The sequence below is a fragment of the Apodemus sylvaticus genome, chromosome 3 (assembly GCF_947179515.1).
Source record: "Apodemus sylvaticus chromosome 3, mApoSyl1.1, whole genome shotgun sequence".
Classification (NCBI taxonomy): domain Eukaryota; kingdom Metazoa; phylum Chordata; class Mammalia; order Rodentia; family Muridae; genus Apodemus; species Apodemus sylvaticus.
Genome location: NC_067474.1, coordinates 72,506,656 through 72,527,786, shown reverse-complemented (window position 1 = coordinate 72,527,786; position 21,131 = coordinate 72,506,656). Strand labels below are relative to the sequence as shown.

General features: G+C 35.6%; 1 protein-coding gene across 5 annotated transcripts in view; it reads left to right on the top strand.

Annotated features, from left to right (window-relative positions):
• Positions 1-21,131, top strand: part of Ecpas (Ecm29 proteasome adaptor and scaffold) — a 125,867-nt gene that overhangs the window by 86,169 nt on the left and 18,567 nt on the right. For all 5 annotated transcript variants that reach the window (XM_052176548.1, XM_052176549.1, XM_052176552.1 and 2 more), the window contains 16 exons: positions 508-642; positions 2,113-2,275; positions 2,675-2,847; positions 4,043-4,144; positions 7,700-7,823; positions 9,471-9,616; positions 10,047-10,101; positions 11,062-11,176; positions 11,750-11,818; positions 13,448-13,565; positions 13,938-14,105; positions 14,862-14,941; positions 15,506-15,611; positions 16,942-16,989; positions 17,847-17,968; positions 19,449-19,599. In XM_052176548.1, the coding sequence (XP_052032508.1) occupies positions 508-642; positions 2,113-2,275; positions 2,675-2,847; positions 4,043-4,144; positions 7,700-7,823; positions 9,471-9,616; positions 10,047-10,101; positions 11,062-11,176; positions 11,750-11,818; positions 13,448-13,565; positions 13,938-14,105; positions 14,862-14,941; positions 15,506-15,611; positions 16,942-16,989; positions 17,847-17,968; positions 19,449-19,599 (1,875 nt within the window). The remainder of the gene's footprint in view (positions 1-507; positions 643-2,112; positions 2,276-2,674; positions 2,848-4,042; positions 4,145-7,699; positions 7,824-9,470; positions 9,617-10,046; positions 10,102-11,061; positions 11,177-11,749; positions 11,819-13,447; positions 13,566-13,937; positions 14,106-14,861; positions 14,942-15,505; positions 15,612-16,941; positions 16,990-17,846; positions 17,969-19,448; positions 19,600-21,131) is intronic.

Here is a 21,131-nt window from a genome sequence, read left to right as displayed (position 1 = left end):
ATTTCATATATATTCATAATACTGATAGTTTTCCCTTATTCTCTTTTATCTTCCTCCCATTCCATTTACCATCCCAGCACCAGCCTCTTTCCCATATTTATTATTTTTGTTTTTGTTTTTTGTAAACATTTAATTTAACCAAAGCCATATGTGTGACCTTTGTGTTGTATCTGTCCGTACAGAAGCCTTGCTTCTTTGTTTGTTTGTTTTTTTGGTTTACACAGAGGGTTTCTCTGTGTAGCCCTGGCAGTCCTGGAACTCACTCTGTAGACCAGGCTGGCCTCAAACTCAGAAATCTGCCTGCCTCCCAAGTGCTGGGATTAAAGGTGTGCACCATCTCTGCCCCTCCTTTTCATTTCTTTCTTTTTAAAGATAGCTTTTTGCATTTTTTTTATGGCTACTAACAGATTGTTAAAATATATCATTTACTTTTATAATTTTAAGTGTCAGGTGTCACCAGGAAGATGGTTACGCATCATACATCTATTTCTTTTTTCTATTGCTCAGAGTCTGATGAGTAGCAGTAAAGAAGAAATGCGTGAATTGGCGGCTTTGTTTTATTCTGTGGTTGTGTCAACGGTGTCTGGAAATGAGTTAAAGTCAATGATAGAACAGCTGATAAAGGCCACAAAGGACAATCATGTATGTTATCAGTTTATCTTCACTCTTTGTTATTTAAATAAAACTTTGTATTTTAACAAAACACAGGCACCTGTATCTGAAATTAAGGCACTGTTATTAATCATAAAGGCAAGGTTTCTTTTTTTATTTTAACAGATTTATCTCACTTCAGAGCTAAGTACTGTTATGGCAAGACTTAGGTACTGCTTTGCTAAAAAGGAGCAGTTTCTCCTTTGAGTCTGTAAGACAGTGAAAAAAAATGAAATTTTGACTTTTTATATATATGTACACCCTGTTTTTCTTTCAGTTCTGAAAATAGGTGAATCTCATAGGACCATCTTCCTGGATTAGGAAATTTACTTATTGTTTTGTTAGATATTTTTGAGCCTGGGTCTCACTGTGTAGCCCAAGCTGCCCCCAGGCTTGAGATCTTTCTTCCTTAGATCTTTGTTCCACCGTAGCTTGGCTCCATTCTCTTTCAGTAGGTGATAGGGTTTTACAAAATATTCATACTAGTTTTTAAGGTTTCCATTTGTAAAGTAAACATACAAATTCTTAGCCTTTATAGGTAATAATTGAGATACATGTGCTGATTTAGTCACATGTATCTAATTTTAAAATAAAATAAAAATTAAATAAGAAAGTATAAGGACTATAGAAGCTTCATTTATCAGATTTTAATTCTCTGTCTGAAAAGTACTGTTTTTAGATACTATACACAGTGTGGTGGGAATTCGTTGGGAATCCCTAGGACTGCCTGGCATTTAGAGTTATTAGCTCTCACTGCCCCCATCTTTGCTACCACTCAATCACAGTACCTACAAAGAAAGCAGACTTTATTAGTATAGTGCCTACTTGTATTTGAAGATTTTAGCAATTAGAAAAAGGACTGTCCACTGTATTTTGTTGGCTGTATAGAAAAGAGGAATTATCCTTGAACATTATGATAATTAGCTATATAGTGATAGAAACAAAAAGAAAGTTTCATGGGTTAAGGTAATGCTCAGTGGTTAAGGACACGGACTGCTCTTTGAGAGAACCTGGGTTCAGTTTCTCACCCTCAAGGAGACTCAAAACCTTATGTAACTCCAGTTCCTGGGAGCAGGAGACAGCTTCTGGTTCTGGAGGCATTGCGTGAGCATAATACAAAAGCATACATTTAGGCAAACACTCATAAAAATTAAATAAGAAAGTATAAGGACTATAGAAGCTTATTTTAAAAATCCTTGTTCCATAGCTGGAGGTTGATGAAATTAAGGTATCTAAATCTGGACGTCAGCAAAGATTCATCTTAATTTCTCAGCATTCTATCTTAGAAACTCTTCAAAAGTTGTCATCGCCTAGTTTTGATTTATTGGCTTTCACTAGAGGCCAGAGTAATCACTCTCTTTTTTAGCCTTAGGTTTATCAGGGACATCATCCTAACAAGTTATTTCAGTGTATCTTTTCATGTGTGAAAAAGAAACACTGCTGTCACATTATTAAATTCAGAGCCCGGAGGTACAACATGGATCCTTGCTTGCCTTGGGATTCACTGTGGGAAGATACTTGGCTAAGAAGAGAGTGAGGATGGCAGAGCAGCGGGACCCTGAGATGGATGCTGACCTCTTGCCTGAGCAAGAGGAGATCATTCGCAGTGCTACAGAAACAATAGGTCAGTATGTGAACTGTGAACTGGTTTGCTTGGCTGCTTCAGGTTTTGAGTTATTTCAAAATTTTAATACGGTATTTTTGTTTCTTCTTGTAGCACTTTAATGGCATAAGCTTTTCCATAAAATAATTACTGTTTTTAGTAAAAATAAAAATATTTTTATGTGTTTGTTTTAACATGTTTTTATATTCTGATGCCACTTATGTGTAAAAAACTAGCATTCAAGCACACTAAGGATTATCGCCATGGTGTCTTATTGCATAACTGCCAACAAGTGGTTAACCAGAAGTCATTACAGACCTTGGTTTTCTATTACTGCCTTACAAAAACTAATATGTTGCTAATTGGTTTAAATCATAAGAATAATTAGTATGTCACTCTCTCTTGTATCTATGCTTACAGGTTCATTTTTAGACAGTACATCACCTCTGTTGGCAATTGCTGCCTGTACAGCTCTGGGAGAAATTGGCAGAAATGGTCCTCTTCCAATCCCAAGTGAAGGATCTGGATTTACTAAATTGCACCTGGTAGAAAGCTTACTCAACAGAATCCCTTCCAGTAAGGAAACAAATAAGGCAAGCCTTTTTATTTTATTTTTTTCCTTCTAGTATTCTGTGTCTATTCATAGTTGTATAAACTAACAAAGCCAAATTATTATGAGTATAGTCTTCTTTCTATATATCCATCCATGCACACTGCAGCTAGAGTAAGGTTTTACTAATGTGTTAAAAAAAATGATAAAGATGAAAATTTTGATAAACTTTGTATTTGCTTTTGAATCAGGGAGACATGTATAAACTACTTTATATATTATCTTTTGACCTAGTTATTCTAAATTAACTCCTTAACTGTTAGGCTTTCAGTAAAATTAAAAATTCATTGAAGAACCATTTTTGTCATACAAAAGCTGGACAATAAAATAATCAGTATCACAATTTGTATAATTTTAGGGCAGTTCCAAATCTTATTTTTTTTCACAGTTAGTTTTGTTTGAAGCAGAATGAATAATCTCAAGAAAAGAACAGTTGCAGTTTTTTAAGTTGACATAATTGTTTTCATAATTTGTCATAATTATGTTTCATAATTTTCATAATTTGTTTCATAAAATGTCATGATTTTAAGACATTCTTTATAATTAAAGTACCTGATGTTGAAGAAGATAATTTAGCTAGTAGAAAAATACCAGTTTAATGTAAGTTAAAAAAAATTGTAATCTTGTTCTTGAATTAACTGTTTCTTAAAACCAAAACAGTCATACCCTGTAGTTTTCATGTTAATTATCACTAACCAGTCATCATCAGCCATTGATGAACACTGCAGTGTGCACATGGAGTAAGCTGTACGTCTCTCATGTATTAAAATTAAGACTTTAAAAAGATAGAGTGAAATAGGCATAGTTGTCATTTCTTTGTGAAATAACACAGTTTCAGAGAGTTGACATAATTTGCCTAAAGGCTACTAGGTAGTAGACATGATTGATTTCTGGGTCCTCTGGTCTTATAAACCATGTTTGCAACCATGACAGTTTAAATGATAAGCCTAAGGCTTTCTTTTTCTTTTTAATTTTTGTAAGTATGGGTGCTTAATGGGCTCAATTTTCTATTATTGTTAATGTCTTGTACATATAGTCTTGTAAAATTTGGGTGCTTTTGTAACAACATAGGCATCAGTATATGAGGTAGATTGCCTCTTTCTGTCATCATAGGAGTACTCTTTTGAAATAGAGCTGTTATTTGTTTAAAATTTTATAAAGAATCTGTGCTCTTCCAGATGAAAGAACGAGCAATCCAAACACTGGGCTATTTTCCTGTTGGAGATGGGGTTTTTCCCCACCAGAAACTTCTTTTGCAAGGTCTGATGGATTCTGTGGAGGTATTAATATCTTTAATTATTCAAATAAAATGCATTTTTAGTTGTGTGCTTATTATCGGATTTTAGAATTTTGTTATTGGGAGTTTATTAATTTACTTTATGTGTTTGTGTGTCTATGTTATCATCACTCTAATGCAGTGCCCACAGAGGCTACAAGTGGGCACTGGATCCCCTGAAACTATAATTTACAGATGGTCATTAGTTTCCATGTTGGTAGTGGGGAATGAACCTGCATTCTCTGGAAGAGTAAGCAGTACTCTTAAGCACTAAACCATCTTTCCAGCCCATAATCTGAGATCTTTTTCAAAAATTAAATATTTGTTCTTTATCAAATATTTAATTTTAGAGTTTTAGCTTTAGGCGTTACTATGTTAGACATAGCTCTATAAATTGCATGTCTGGGAAAGACTCTCATTGTTTTTGAGTAGACCATGGTGTAGTATAAATACAAGAAACTAATTAGCCATCTGTGGAGAGTGGGGGCTAGTTCTCCAGTTGCTACTGAATTGCTGATGCCTAATGTGGGAAAAGAAATCTTAGTAAATTGTAGTGTGTCTTAGCATGGCCTAGTCTTTCCTCTGCCCACATTAGAGGTGATCTTCCACATTTTCTCATATTTTGTATGCCAGCCTCTTTGCTCTGATATTCTGAAAACCTTGTACTTCCTTTTCAGATTGTTATGATGCTCCTTGAAAATCTTTTTCTGACATTTAAACTGTACTAGATTCTTTAGTTATAATACTTGGAAACCTTTTTGTTATGGCATCCTAACACCGTCTAACTGTACAGGGAAGGCAGGGTCTGCTTTGCTCATCATTATACAAGTGTCTAGCAGTGTGATTGCAAAGGTAGATTCTCATAAATATTGGTAGAAATAAGTGAATAGGAATATATTTGTATCGAATGCAGGAGAATACTAAAGGAGAGTGTGATTGTGTCCAAGAATTCTGGTATCATCTGCTTGGAGGGGAAGTTACTGCTGAGCCTTGAAGGGTGAGAATGGAGAGAAGCTTTAGTTGAGGATAAAAGATGTAAGGATTGAGATTACTGAGTAAGAGGACTGGTATTGAAGGCTACGCTTAGATTCTTTTGTTTCTCCTCTGTTGGAGAGTGAATCCAGTGCCTTGCCCAAACTAAGCATACACTCCTCTGTTAAGCTCCCTCCCCATTCTTGTATGTTTTCAAAGAATTATCCTAATGCCATCATCACCAGATGCCTGATGTCTTAGTTGCTTTTCAATTGCTGTGACAAAACACAGCCAATGCAGTTTGCAGAAGAAAGTTTGTGGCTTACAGTTCAGAGTGTGAGTGTATGACTGCCATGGCAGCAGGCAGGCATATTACTGGAGCAGTAGCTGAGAGCTCTCATGTCCAGTTTAAGTAGAGAAAGCTAACTTGGAATGAATGGCCTAGCTCCAAACCACTCCTAGTGACACACTTCCTCCAACAAGGCCATGCCTCTTAATCCTTCCCAAACAATTCGATTAACTGGGGACCAAACAGTCAAATACATGAGCCTGTGGGAGTTATTCTGATTGAAACCATCATATCAGTTTAATTATAACCTCTTGGAAAGAAGCTTATGTTTGCCTTTTCGTCTTTTTTTTTTTTTTTTGGGTTTTTTTTTTTTTTTTTTTTTGGTTTTTTCGAGACAAGGTTTCTCCATATAGTCCTGGCTGTCCTGGAACTCACTCTGTAGACCAGGCTGGCTTCGAACTCAGAAATCCACCTGCTTCTGCCTCCGGCTCCCTGCTACATCTTTTTTTTTTTTTTTTCTATTTATTTAAATAATGTCAATTCCAGTTGTATTTAAGTTAATGAAAGCTTGTTAGATCTTTCTTATTTGTTTGTTTGTTTGTTTGTTTGTTTTGCATTGGTGTTTTGCCTATCTGTATGTCTGTGTGAGGGTGTCAGTTCTGGAGCTGGAGTTATAGACAGTTGTGAGCTGGAATGTGGGTGATGGGAATTGAACCCTGGTCCTCCGGAAGAGCAGCCAGTGCTTTTAACTGCTGAACCATCTCTCCTGCCCTTATTGTTGGATTCTTAACATGATTTTGATGTTATTGTTTTATTAAATGTTTAGAAATACAGAAATACTGAAAAACCAAAAACATGGAAGCAATATGGAAAGATTAAAGGATAAGGATGAATACAAAACATGCTAGACAATGTTAGACAATTCTAGACAAGGCCAGTCCTAGCTTCATTACGGAAAAATTCAAATGAATACAAAAGTAGAATAACAAAATGGTAACTCCCCCATGAGCTTGCTTTAATTACTAATTTTCTGTTTCCTCGGTACATAGTAAGCTTAGGTACTTTACTCATTCCTAAATGTAGCTATAAAATTTTGATTTTATATATGTGCATGTATATACCAATTATAGTATCAAAAATGGAAAACATGTGATTAACGTTATTAAATTCATGACAAAGATTCGTAAAATATCTTTTCTTAGCTCTTAAGGTCCCCAGAGAAGCTTTTGACCATAGGTGATATAGAACTAAAACCTTCAGCCCTATTTTTCTAGACTAAGAAGCCTATGACTGAGAAGCATTTGATGCTCCATGAAGATTGAAACCTTAAATTAAGAATCACAGTGGCCTAAGTTTCTGTTCTGTGTAGTTGTTGTGCTCATGTCCCACATGGGTGTTCCATTCTTTATCACATCCTTATTTTTTTTATACTAAAGTGTTTCACAGTAAACAGGAAAATAATGCCAGAGGGGGTACTAAGGAAGATCTCTCTTTGAAATCAACTGTATTTATTTTAATCTGTTAGGACAATGATTCTTGCTTGTTAAACAGCACCAAAATTTCTGAATTAAAATGTAAATATTTGAGTATGTAACTATACAGAATTTTTAATGTTTGACCTTTGAAACAATGTCAAATTTACAGTGATGTTTTAAGAATAATGCAAAGAACTTCTGTATGCCCTTTAATGCAGGTTTACCAAGTTTTAGCATTTTATATTTGCTTTTTCACTCTCTACTTTTTTTCAGGACCTTTTGAGAGTAACTTGCAGATATTATGGAAGAGCATGAAGAGTTTTTATAGAAATATAGTGACCATTGTTCAGTGTGCAGTTATTATAAGTGAGAAAAGTGTTGTCTAAACTAACGTCATTTAATCCGTTCAGGGTGATGAGGTGAATGATGATATTGTGCTACTTTAACCCGTGAAGTTGTTGAGGCCCAGAGAAATTTAGACAGGACATGTGAGAGACTGAGCTAGAATATGCATTGATGTCTCTGAGGCTTTATCTTTGAATTATTCCAATCTCTTATATAACCATGATATGGTTCCAAAAATTAAATACCACTGTATAACGATTGTGTGCTGACGGTGAGAAGCCATCTCCTGAAGGTGAGAAATGATCAAGTCCTTCTTAGTTCTCCAGTCCTTTACTCCACCCTCCTTTGAATCACTGAGTTCACTTCAGTGTGGCAAAAGAATGAAAATAAAGCCTGTTGAGAGGTGGGGTGTCAAGCAGCTCTTACATAGAAATAGATATTTCTCTTATTTCATGGGTTTCTCTTTCCTTCTTTGTAGGCCAAGCAGATTGAACTTCAGTTCACTATTGGTGAAGCCATTACGAGTGCTGCAATAGGAACTAACTCTGTGGCTGCCCGAGATGCCTGGCTGGTGACTGAAGAAGAATATATACCTCCTGCTGGTATCAATTACTTACCTAATTGATTTACAGTTGCAGAGTGGTTTTCTTCTTTATTAGTTGCAAAAGTAATGTTTTTCCCAAATATTGATACGTGCCTTACTAATTTTTTCTGTCAAGATTGAACATAGCTAGGCATGGTGGTGCATGCCTTTAATCCTAGCATTCAGGAGGCAGAGCCAGGAAGATCTTTGTGAATTTAAGGCCTGCCTAGTCAAGTAGCAAGTTCCAACCAGAGCTATGTAATGAGATCCTGTCTGGGCTTGGGGGGGGGGGGGGTAGGGGCAGGGGAAGAAAAAAGAGAAGGAAAGATTGAACATGAAAATGAGAGCTTTCTCAGCCTCTTGTATCTGATTCCTTACTACATAATAAGCCTTCTCTGTCCTCTGCTAGTCCTGGAAGTACAACAGAATTTAGTTATTGTATCATTTGAGAGAACATGTATGTGGTTCTTGAACAAAGATTTTGAACTAAGATGATTTATACTTATGATCCTGATACTTAGAAAGCTAAGGCAGGAGGATTGCAAGTTGGAGAGCATGTGGGATACGTAATAAGATCAGAGCCAGTATAGGCTACACAGTGAGACTTTATCTCAAAAACAAAGCAAAAAAACAAAAACAAAAATTAACAACAAAAGAAAAAAATTAAAGTCTAGTGAGACCACTCAGCAAATGGTCTGAGTTCTGTTCTTGGACCCCCATGGTATAGAAACAACTTTGGCAAAGCTGACCTCTGACCTCCATGTGTGCACTATGAGAAGGCTCTCATGTATATGCACATATATGTACATGTACGTAAAAAATGTGAATAAGCATAATGTTAACAATTAAAAGCAACAGAACAAAACAAAACCAAAACACAGACTCAAATATTTTTTCAGTTGTTTTAAATTTAAAATTGAAATATAATTTAGTATTGAACCAGGATTTTTGTTTTTATTCTTTAAAGCTAAAAGAAAAATCAGAATGTGTATTTTATCTTCTTAGTTGGGATAATTGAATAAGAATATTTTCATGGTAACAGTACTATTGTGAATTGTATCCATAGTGAAAATAGTTGCTGTACTTAGTATTATAGTTAGCATTTAATGTTGTAGTATCAAAATGTAGTATCATTTTGTCATCTATCATAGAGAGACTTTAAAAGAAATAGGGAAACAGTTTTTCTAGTAGTATATGTACTAGTAGTGTATGTACAGTTTTGTAGTAGTATATGTACGATGACTCTGGTGAAAGCCAAAATAGTTCTCTGCGGTTTCTGTTTGAATACATATATGGTAAAGCACATCAGCATTTGTCGGGATTCTGAAACCATGAAGTAATGGGGAAAGAGACAGATATGTTAGAGCTGGAGGAGGAAATGAAATCCAGATACTGGTCAGTTTTTAGATTTAATAAAGAAAAATTGCTAACATGAAGAGACTAGGATAATTTTTCATCCAATAAACTAGAGTTATTCGAATAATTCAAGTAGTTATTTGAATTATTTGAATAATTTACAAAGATTATTTAGCTTATGTTAGCTTCAGGACATTCTTGGTCATTTGGATTTTAACATTGGGTTATCGTGTAATTGTTGATGTAAATAAAATTTTTTTAAATTATATTTAAGTATTTTAATTGTAATCTTTCTTTGCTTATTCTTCAGGTGCCAATGTGAATGATGTTGTCCCATGGGTTTTAGATGTTATCTTAACTAAACATATTATCAGCCCCAACCCACATGTGAGGCAAGCAGCCTGCATCTGGCTCCTTTCTCTTGTGAGAAAACTAAGTACTCACATAGAGGTGAAGGTGAGTTTTATGATATTCATTGGATATGTGATGAACTCTGTAAGGATCGCAAAGTGTTTACGAATTAAAAGCAGGAAGAAAGTGTATAAAAGTTGGAATCATTAAAAAGTCGCAGAAGTTTTGAAATAATTACCATGTGAGGCACTGAAGGATGATTATCTTGATTAATACTGGCAAGAAAATGATCTAAATGTGAAGATATAAAGTCAGAGATAAGATTGGAGAGGCTCATATTGGGACAGTGGTTAGACTGAATGCTTAGACCACCTGGGTGTGGTACAACTTAAGGTAATATGTATATCTGTAAAGATGACAGCATGGAAAGGTCATGTCTGCCTTGGTCCTAAGACTCTTTGGCCTTATCAGCAGGATTCTTGTTTTCCTGAAGAGGTAGGATTTCAGTGTTCTAATGCCTTTTCTTTTCTTTCAGTCCCATCTTAAAGAAATTCAGAGCGCATTTGTTTCAGTTCTATCAGAAAATGATGGTAAGTTGGTGGTAAATATTTGATTTGTCACTTTCAGTTTACTTGTACTTTAAATTTTAAAAGTGAGTAAATGAATTATAACACAAAAACTTCTGAGCCATGTGCCTAAAACAAAACTAGCCACATGCCTTTATCTTTTTCATTTATTTATTTATTTATTTATTCGATATATTTTTTATTTACATTTCAAATGATTTCCCCTAAACCCAGCATGTGGGCGTGTGGGAGGTCAAAGGCAGCAGGAGGATCATGAGTTGTAGACTATCCTAGTGAGTTACCTATAGTAAGGCTGTCTGTTTCTACCACAGACTACAATACAGTTACAAATTAAGTTTTTTAATATTAAAGGTAATTGTATTAAGGCAAAAGCCAACATTAACTACTACAGTACCATCTTCCCACTACAGTTCTAAAGTACAGGATATAGACATTCTTTCTTATACATAAATTAGAACATTTTCTACAACTTTACATTTTTTAAATGGAGCAGGGCCTTAACATTCATGTTAAAATTTTTCTACTTTGAATTACTTTTCCTCTTTGATTAAAGCCAGGAGAAAGTGACTATGTTAGAAATTTAAATAAGAGCTTAAAACATCATTTTTAAAACACACGGACTAGTATTGCGTCTGTTTTTCTAAAATTGAATATGGGTGTCTTAAAATCCTAGGAGAGTATTTTATCTCTAATATAGAAAGTATATATTGATATTCTGATACTGTGGTTTTTATAGTGACACTGTAGTTCATTGGCATTTTATTAGTTTTTGGTCATGATCCTCATCTTTATTAATTGATGATATCTTATCGATTGACTTGATTTAGGCAAATAAGAGTGCTTCTGCTTTTTATATTATTACTTTTGTAAAATTTTAGAGTAAAGAGAATTACTTCAAAGAAAAAATTGTCCAGGAGATAAATTTCTTTTAGAATAGTATAATTTTGTCTACCTTTTTTATAGAACTCAGCCAAGACGTTGCCTCAAAGGGGCTTGGGTTGGTCTATGAGCTGGGCAGTGAACAAGATCAACAAGAATTGGTGTCTACACTTGTAGAAACACTTATGACTGGCAAAAGGTAGAGTGAATTTAAATTTTCAGCTCTGACTACTTAGGTAATTGAGAGTATGATATGGAAGAAGGATAATTCCACCTTCTATTTATTAAGGCATTGCATATCAGTGGTTGTAAACAGTTTAATTATCCCAGTCTATACTGTTTACTTCAGAAAATTTCAAACTTGAGTGGTCCTATGACACTTAAAGCATTGGATTAGAAAACATTTTAATACCGTTGGCTAAGAACAGCTGAGGTGTGTGATGAAGCAGCTCGAATGTCAGTCACAGTCTGATGCGGATGAGTGCACAGAGGGAGGGAGGTTGGCTGTGGAATTACTGCTTTCTGTTACCCCATGAGGGAAAGGTAGTTTTTATGTGTAATAAAAACTGACTCCTGTTGGCTGTAATAATCTGTGAAGGTTTTTGCTTATATTTGATTTTAGAAAATTTGCAGTCTGGTAGGAAAGAATACTTTTATATCTTTTCTACATTAGACACAAGTTTTTATCGGTTTGCAAATGGATTGTATCCAATTCCTTATTGTTGGTATGGAAATTTTGAGGCTAATTTAAATTCTTACTGATTTGTTTTAGAGTCAAACATGAAGTTTCTGGAGAGACAGTGGTATTTCAAGGGGGTGGCCTTGGCAAAACACCTGATGGGTAAGTGTGCTAAATCTAAAAACACCAATCAACCAGGAGAATAGGAATCACCTGAGGAAGAATAGGAATGTTGTTTGTTGATGGATAAATAAAAATGGCATGGAAAAAACCCTACCGTCTTAGATTGGGTTTTCTTGGCCTCTGAGGTTGAGATTTGTATGCTGGAAGGTTATTGGAGAATACCTTTGGGATTGTCTATGGGAGCAGTGAGCAGGGAGACCACTGGAGGCAGAGCGGCCATTGGCCTGAAGCCATAATCTCACTGGACACTGGATTCTTGAGGAGTGTCAAGCTAGGTGGTATGGCCCTTCAGGGTCGTCTGCCTCCCACGAGCCACAGAGCCCCGGCCTTTGGCTTACTCTTAGGCCTGTATGCCTATTCATTGAGTCATCATTTGTGTCCGCTGCTCTGTGGGAGGCCTTGACCTCGGAGACTACAGAAAGTTCTGAGACTGACACTAGGTCTAGAACTGTCTCCTTCTAGGAAGCTGTGTCCCAAACGACATCTTGCAATGTAGAACTACATTAAATTCATCTAAAATTTTTTTTCTGGGAATACTTTTTGTGTTTGACTAGTCTGCCAGTTTACTATTTTAAGTTAATTTTGGTGTTGTCCCTCTTTTATTATTATTTCAGTGTGGCTATATTGTCTTTTATTTCCTGTAAGAATTGTCAGATAACATATGCCACTTGCTCTGTTTTCCAGTGACATTTGGAACAAGAAAACATGGCAGGTGGTCTATCTGTCCTATGCTATTCTATATCCTAACTGTTTTCATATTCAAAGTTTTTTTTATTTGCTTGTTTTTCTAAATTCTTTCTGAACTTTTCTCTTTGTTTTCTTCTTCCTTCTCTTGTTTTTTTGGGTAGACAAGTCTCATTATCTTTGTTGTTTCTAAACTAGTTGGCTCAGTCAGATCCTCTGGTACAGCTACAGAGATACAAACCACTATACCTGGCTTCTTTACAAATTAAAAAATGTCCTAATTTTTCACAAAATGATATTATTCCTAGAGGAAATTTAGCAAGAGATATTTTCTAATCACTTATGGTCATGAGATGTTGCATACAACATAATGAACTGTCAAGGTGTCTTCAGAGCTACCAAGAGCCTTACTTCATGGAACATGAAGGCACATTTTAGGTATTAAATTGCTGATAAGACACGATGGAGAGTTCATCTGGTTTACAGTTGAAGGCTGTTAAGTAAGGTCCATCATGGAAGGGAAGGAATAGCAGTAGATGGCTGTGTGGTTGCAGGGGACTCCGTCTCCTACCACCTCCCTCCATACAACAGAGATACACCTTTTATAGATCCTGCAACCTTCCAAAACAGTACCATGAGCAGGGAGCCAAATATTCAAACACTTGCGCCTAAGGGAGGTATTTCACAGTTAATTAGAAATAGGCATTTATTGGCAGAATGATTTAGAAATTATTGATAATTGAGGTACACGATTTTATATTCTTCTCAACCTAGTTTTCAGTCTCCTCGGTGATGATTGTGGTATTAACAACTGAGGAAGTATAATTTAAAAGAGCCCCTGTAATATCCATGTTGAAATTTCCGTCAGGCCAAAGATAACTATACATTTTTTTTGTGTGTATTTCTTTTTCTTTGTTTCTTAAGTCAGGGCCTTTCTACTTACAAGGAGCTTTGCTCTCTGGCAAGTGATCTCAGTCAGCCGGATCTGGTATATAAATTTATGAATCTGGCGAATCATCATGCAATGTGGAATTCCAGGAAGGTAAGTTGTTATTTTATTTTGTTTCATTTTTTCAATTTTTCATGGAGAAAAAACTCAGGGCATCTTGTATACATGACAGATGCTCTATTACTGAACTATATACCCCTACCTCTTAACTGAGTTTTTATTCTTTTACTTCAAAACAAAACTTGTTACATTAGCCTTGTAGTGCCAGTTCATGTATAGTTAATTTTGAAAATCTGTGTCTGAGAGCCAGATTACCACATTAGCTGCTATCTGGTAAAGTTGGAATATTAAGTAATGTTCTGTTTAGGAATAAATGTGAGAAAGAATATTTGAAGCCTTTTTGTATTTAATACATTAACATTTTACTGTGGCAGTCATGTATAAGTTAGTCTTTATTATTTTCAGGGTGCTGCTTTTGGTTTTAATGTAATTGCTACCAGAGCTGGAGAACAACTGGCTCCTTTTCTGCCTCAACTAGTTCCTCGACTTTATCGATACCAGTTTGATCCCAACCTTGGAATTCGACAGGCTATGACAAGCATTTGGAATGCATTGGTCACCGACAAATCAGTGGTAAGTATCTATGAACCTGTGTGTCAGGAAAACACTGTAGCTTGCGTGTGGCACCACGTAGGATTTAAACCAAGCACCCATTACCCCTTGTATATTCATTTCTTTTCATTGCTTGTTTGCTTTTTCTGTAATATTTAATGAGATCTCAAAAATGAAAGCAATCAAAATGTTCACTGGTTGGATAGATAGTTAAAAGAATAATAGTCTAACCTATGGATATGGTCTCCACAGGTTCTCCCACCCCTTAATTGGGCATTTCAGCTAATCGTATCTTTGTTGGGTCCTGGGAGCCTCTTACTTTCCTGGCATCTGGGACTTTCTGGTAGCTACCCCAAATTTCCCATCCCCCATTGCTACACGCCTCTGTTCAATCAATGGGAGGAGAGGCCCTTGGTCCTGTGATGGCTCGATGCCCCAGTGTATGGGAATGCCAGGGCGGTGAGGTGGGTGGGTTGGGGGAGCACCCTTATAGAAGCAGGAGGAGGCGAATGGGATAGGGGTTTTGTGGAGGGGAAACAAGGAAAGGGAATAACATTTGAAATGTAAATAAATAAAATATCCAAAGGAACAATAGTATATTCACACAAATGGGACATTATATGTTTACAGGGTCACTGATGCCATGGAGAATGGGTCACAAACTTAATGCAGTAAAAGTTATTTTGGTTGGGAAGACAGAAGCCATAGTTAGTTGCCATACATAGTTTTCCTTGTTCTGTAATCTGGCTGCTGACTACATTCTTTTGCTTTCATTAGGTGGATAAGTATTTGAAGGAAATTCTTCAAGATTTGATTAAGAACCTCACTAGCAACATGTGGCGAGTTCGAGAATCCAGGTATCATTTGGAAATTTTGATTAGCCAGATAGAGCTAGAAAATTCCCCTTCAAACTTCTAAGGATTTTTTTTTTATATATGGTGTAACAAGAATTAAGTTAAAACCATCCAGAGTTTTAGTTGAGTTCTTTAACTATTAAACTCTAGTTGATTTTCTTAAATTAGTTTATATAAGTATGAAATTAAAAATTTATGGATCATTTGTTAAGTTGGTAGACATCAAGTTGTATGATTTCATGGTTTTATATTGTAGACAGTATTTATATGCAGTTTGTACACATTCATTGCTTGTGTGCTTGGTGATAAGCTGAACAGTGAGAGCACATAGAGTGACACAGTAGTATATCATTTAAAGGGATTGAATTATAGCTGTAGGAATTGTCATTTAGTGATGTGTGCCATGTGATAGATATATTTGTAGTAATACTAGAATATTGATGATTGTTTTAGGGTGAGAGACTAGGACTAGAAATACAGGTAGGAGTCTATTATTTTTCAGTATGACTGATAGTAAAATATGGGACTTACTTGATCATATATTTGAAATCAAGTTTTTATTTTCAGCTGTTTAGCTCTGAATGATTTATTGAGAGGAAGACCTTTAGATGACGTCATTGACAAACTTCCAGAAATGTGGGAAACACTTTTTAGAGTACAAGATGATATTAAGGTACTATAGAAATAAATAAAATATATTCATATATATATATACTATATATTTTAAACTAGAATCATTAAAATATACTATAGCTTTTAAAAATGTATGTGTTTCAAAATTCCCTAGCTAGACAATTTTAGGAAACTGTTTTGTCTCTAAATTTCAGCTTATATATATATATTTATTTTTATATATATACATAAAATAAAATTAAATGTTTGGGTTTCTTTATTTACATCTGAACTGACATAAAGTGGTGGCTACAGCCTGCCTTATTCCCTAGAAATTTCATGATGCTATAGAATTGGGAGCAAATCCCCATTTTGAAGTAATTCATAATGACCAAAGTTTCAAAGTTTGGGCATTCATTTCCAAATAATGTGATTAAGGCAAAAATATCAGTTTTTCTAGCTTATTTCACTTATTTCATGTCACTATAAGGGTGTTTAGGGTGATTATTTAGAAAGGGAAATGGTTTGTCATAGCCATTTTGGAGGTTATTATTTTATCATAGATGGACTTTGTTGTTTGGGCCTATGACAGAGGCAGGCTGTCAGGGTCAGAGTCTGAGGTGGAAGAAAGCATTTACTTGGGATGAAGAGCAAAAAAGGAGGAAGAAGCTGAGGCCTCATAATGCCCTTCAAAGACTTCCTCTCACTGATCTGTACTTTTTCCATATTACTAAGGTTCTAGTCATACCTTCCACAGGACCCAGCCGTTAGCATGTAAACCTTTGGAGGATCCAGCTAAAGTTGAATCTATACTAAAAGATCTAAAGCTGGACTATCTAAATTTGAAACTATTTTGACCTTCTTAAAATTAATTAGACTGCTAGGCTTGTCTTTCTTGTTGCTTTATTTATTCTTTAGGAAATTTTATTTAGAATCTTCATAGAGATTTTTATGTATTTACTTTTATAGTACATATTAATTTTTGACTGTTGTGGTTAATACTGTATTTTTACTTGGTCAAAATAGATCAGATATGCATATTCTTTAATGGGCAAAGAGTCTAACAGAACAACATATATTTAAACCTGTTATTGAAAATTATGTTTTGCTATTTTGTATTAGGATCTAATTAGAGAGTGGATAAGAATGATTGCTGTTTAATATGTATAATGGAAGAGGTCAGCAAGCTTTTTAAAACTAAATAGTCTGCCCTTTAGACTTAATTTTGTAATTTACACTCTAATTGCTTAAACTCTGTCACCAATCCCATTACTGAGTAGTAAAGGTATGTTTTAAATCCTGGTGCCTTTCATGTCTAGGTTTGTGTTCTTTACCAGAATATTGTCCTGTGATCTGTAGTGGTGAAAATGGCTATATTTTTCATTGTTTAGGAGTCTGTACGGAAGGCAGCAGAACTAGCTCTGAAAACTCTGAGCAAGGTGAGGATACTCATCTCACAGTGAGATACAGTAGGGTAGGATTCACCACGGACCTGACTGTTTTTTTTTTTTGTTGTTGTTGGTTTTTTTGTGTGTGTGATATGAAGTAGTGTTCCCTTGTAATTGGCTTCTTGTGTAGTTTACTGCTCTTAACAGTGAATAAGAAAGTGGGTCTCATTATACTATGTTAGTGTATATGTGTAGTGTATCTTGAACACCTTCTACTTTTAGTTCTTTAAATGCTGAGCATCTGTAGGTCTCCATATGAGGTGTTCCTTTGCTTTGACCCTGAAGAACATATGACCCACTTAAGTGAAGCATTATATGTCTTGCTTTTAACATCTTTCCCAAATTAAGAGGTCAGCAAGCTTTTTAAAACTAAATAGTCTGCCCTTTAGACTTAATTTTGTAATTTACACTCTAATTGCTTAAGCTCTGTCATTGATCCCATTACTGAGTAGTAAAGGTATGTTTTAAATCCTGGTGCCTTTCATGTCTAGGTTTGTGTTCTTTACCAGAATATTGTCCTGTGATCTGTAGTGGTGAAAATGGTTATATACACAGAGCATTTTAAAAAGTGCTTTCTTAAACATTTTTCATTATATTTTTAGCTCCTTTGTTTCTCACTATACAAATTAAAATGTCAAAAATTAAAGAATAGAATATATTATCAGATTTTCTGTTTAGATATAGCAGTCCTCTTGGACTCAGTACTGGTCATTCCTCTATCTCCCTACAACCCCCAGAGTGACATAGAAAGTAAATTCATTTTTTATTCCTGATAATGACATTGTCAGAGAAATGCTTTAATAGATGTGAGGCCAGCTTCACTAATGTCCCTGCTCTTTGTATGTGAGGTTTGTGTGAAAATGTGTGACCCCGCCAAAGGAGCAGCTGGCCAGAGAACCATTGCTGTCCTCCTGCCCTGCCTTCTGGACAAAGGAATGATGAGTCCTGTGACGGAAGTCCGAGCCCTCAGGTGTGGTTTGGTTGAAGTGAATGTACTGAAATTACTTAGTTTCTAGCCAGTCTGTAGAAAATATGTTCTCTTGAATGTTAGATTCCTAAAAATGTGAAAAATGGGCTGAGGAGAATCCATTGTGGTAACTTTAAGCATTTATGAAAAGATGTGGGCCAGAGTATTTTATAGTCATATTTACAGTCATATTGATTTGACTAACATTCTGAGTTGCATATTCTATTGGCATTGACCCCTTTCCTTAGCAAGCACACATATTACTGTTATGCCTCATATCTTCAGGGGCTTGCTTGTTGAGTATAACCAACTATTCTTGGTAAACTAGTCTATATGGTGATGGTTAATGGCTTCGAAATCTGCTAGCTAAAAGGCAAATGTGGAACTTAATGATATGGTTAGGCTTTCCAAACCTGAGCCCCAGACATGACTCTAATAAGATAAAATGACACAACAGGTCATTTTATCCAGATGTGGTGGGATAGGATATATTCAGCATTGCTTATGAAAGAGCCTTGCGTGGTTTCAGAGGCAAAGTCCACCCATATTTGCTATATAGTAGCCCAATCTGACCTCAAGCTAGTGATCCTCTGGCCTCATACATCAGAATGCTGGCATAAGTCATATTTTTAAAATAATTGAATATTTACTTGGTTTAGTCTACATATATGGTATAGGGTATATTTTAAAAAGCACAGCTGGAATAGAATCAGTTCAGTTAAATGAGAAAACAAGAGAAAGATTGGGACTGTTCAAGTTTTAAGAATTAAGCTGGGTGTGATGGCACATGCCTTTAATTCCACTGCTCATACATAGAGGCCATCAAATATCAGTGAGTTCAAAACCAGTCTGGTCTTGATTAGCAGGTTCCAGGTTAGCCGGTGCTTTATAGAGTGAAACCCTGGGGGGAGAGGGAAAGAGGGTAAAGGAAATAGAGGGGAGGAGGAGAGAGAGAAGAGAGAGAGATTGAGAGGGGGAGGGGGAGAAAGAGAAATAAGTAAGTTTGAAGATGGTAATTGATAGACTTTGAACTCTGAATTTGAATTCCAACAAATTATCTTTTTTTTCACCCTTCTATGTGTATGCGTGCTTGCTTAAAAATATCTGTAATTGCCAGTTGATGGTAGCACATGCCTTTAATCGAGCACTTGATAGGCAGAGACAGCCAGATCTCATGAGTTTGAAGCCAGTCTGGTCTACAGAGCTATTCAGACAAACTGTCTCAAATAGTCAGGACAGGCTATTCAGAGAAATTGTCTCAAACAAAACATTGCAAGACAAATCTGTATTTTTTTTTTAAGTGCCAAGAGATGAGAGACCCTGAGTTCAGTCATAATCAGAAACCCCACTTTCTAGTTGCCAGGATTAGGCTCTGAGCCACGAGTATGTGTATACCTGAATGCAAGTGCAAATCATCCTCACAATTAGATCGTAGGTCTTATTTGTGGTGACGGGGTTTAGACGGTGTTTTTTGTGTGTCTAGCATTAACACTCTTGTGAAGATCAGCAAAAGTGCAGGAGCCATGTTGAAACCACACGCACCGAAACTCATACCAGCACTGCTAGAGTCCTTAAGTGTGCTGGAGCCGCAGGTTCTCAATTATTTGAGTCTCCGGGCTACAGAACAAGAGAAGGTAAGTTGATAACAAAAGTATATTGGTAAGTACTGCTGAGGTATGACCACTGTTAAGATCTGTCCAGTGCCCATAGATAGTGGATTTTCTTTGTTTTTTAGATTTTTTTTTAAAGGGGGAAGGTCCTGTCCAGCTCATATATACTTTTGTTAATGAAATAAAAATTGACAACTTATTAACATAATTTTAAGTCTAAAAATTATTTTTATACTTTTTATGGCTGGATATATACCTAATCATCTACAAAATGTCTAAGTAAAAATTTATATGTAGACTTTGGTCTGAAGTTTCTTTGCTTTGTCTTTGATCAGTTATTTTTCAGAGGTTATATATGACTCATTTATTGAGGAAAAATTAAATCAACCTGGCAGGATAAAAAGTAATCCCTTAGAGTTCTCCTCTATGAACAGTCTCTTGGGGGCTTTTAAAAATTCTTTTCATATTCATAAGTTACAAAACCCACAAATATCCAATTTAAAAACAAAATCAGACTTGAGGATCTTTTCAAAATGTGTAGGTTGCTGTTTTGTCCTATTAACCTTTTCCTTACAGAAGCTTTCCCATTTATTAATTGTTGATCTTAGAGTCTGAGCCATTGGTGTTCTGTTCAAGAAATTTTTCCCTGTGCCAATGTTTAAGGCTATTTCCCACTTTCTCTTCTATTAGATTCAGTGTATTTGGCTTTGTGTTGAGATCTTTGATCCACTTGGACTTGAGCTTTGTGCATATGGATCAATTTGCATTCTTCTACATGAAGACTGCCAGTTAGACTAGTGCCATTTGTTGAAGATGCTTTCTTTCTCCACTGTATGGTTTTGGCTTCTTTGTCAAAGATCAAGTGACAATAGGCGTGTGGGTTTATTTCTGGGTCTTTGGTTCTATTCCATTGATCAACCTGTCTGTCTCTGTATCAATACCATGCAGTTTTTAATTACTACTTTTCTGTAGTGTAACTTGAGGTCAGGGTTGATGATTCCCTCAGAAGTTGTTTTATTGTTGAGAATTATTTTGGCTATCCCGGGGGTTTGTTTTTTCCATATGAAGTTGAGAATTGCTCTTTCCATGTGTGAAGAATTGTGTTGGAATTTTGATGGGAATTGAACTGAATCTATAGATTGCTTTTGGTAAGGTAGCCATTTTCACTATGTTAATCCTACTGATGAGCATAGGTGTTCTTTCCATCTTCTGAAGTCGTCTTCGATATTTTTCTTCAGGGACTTGAAGTTTTTGTTCATACATATTTTTCACTTGCTTGGTTAGAGTCACACCAAGATATTTTATATTATTTGTGACTACTGTGAAAGATGTTGTTTTCCTTATTTCTTTCTCAGCCTGATTATCATTTGTATAAAAGAAGGCTACCAGTTTCTTTGAGGTAATTTTATATCCAGCCACTTTACTGAAGGTGTTCTTCATTTGTAGGTGTTCTCTGGTAGAATTTTGGGGATAACTTATGTGTACTAGCATATTATCTGCAAATAGTGATACTCTGACTTCTTCCTTTCCAATTTGTATTCCCTTGATCTCCATTT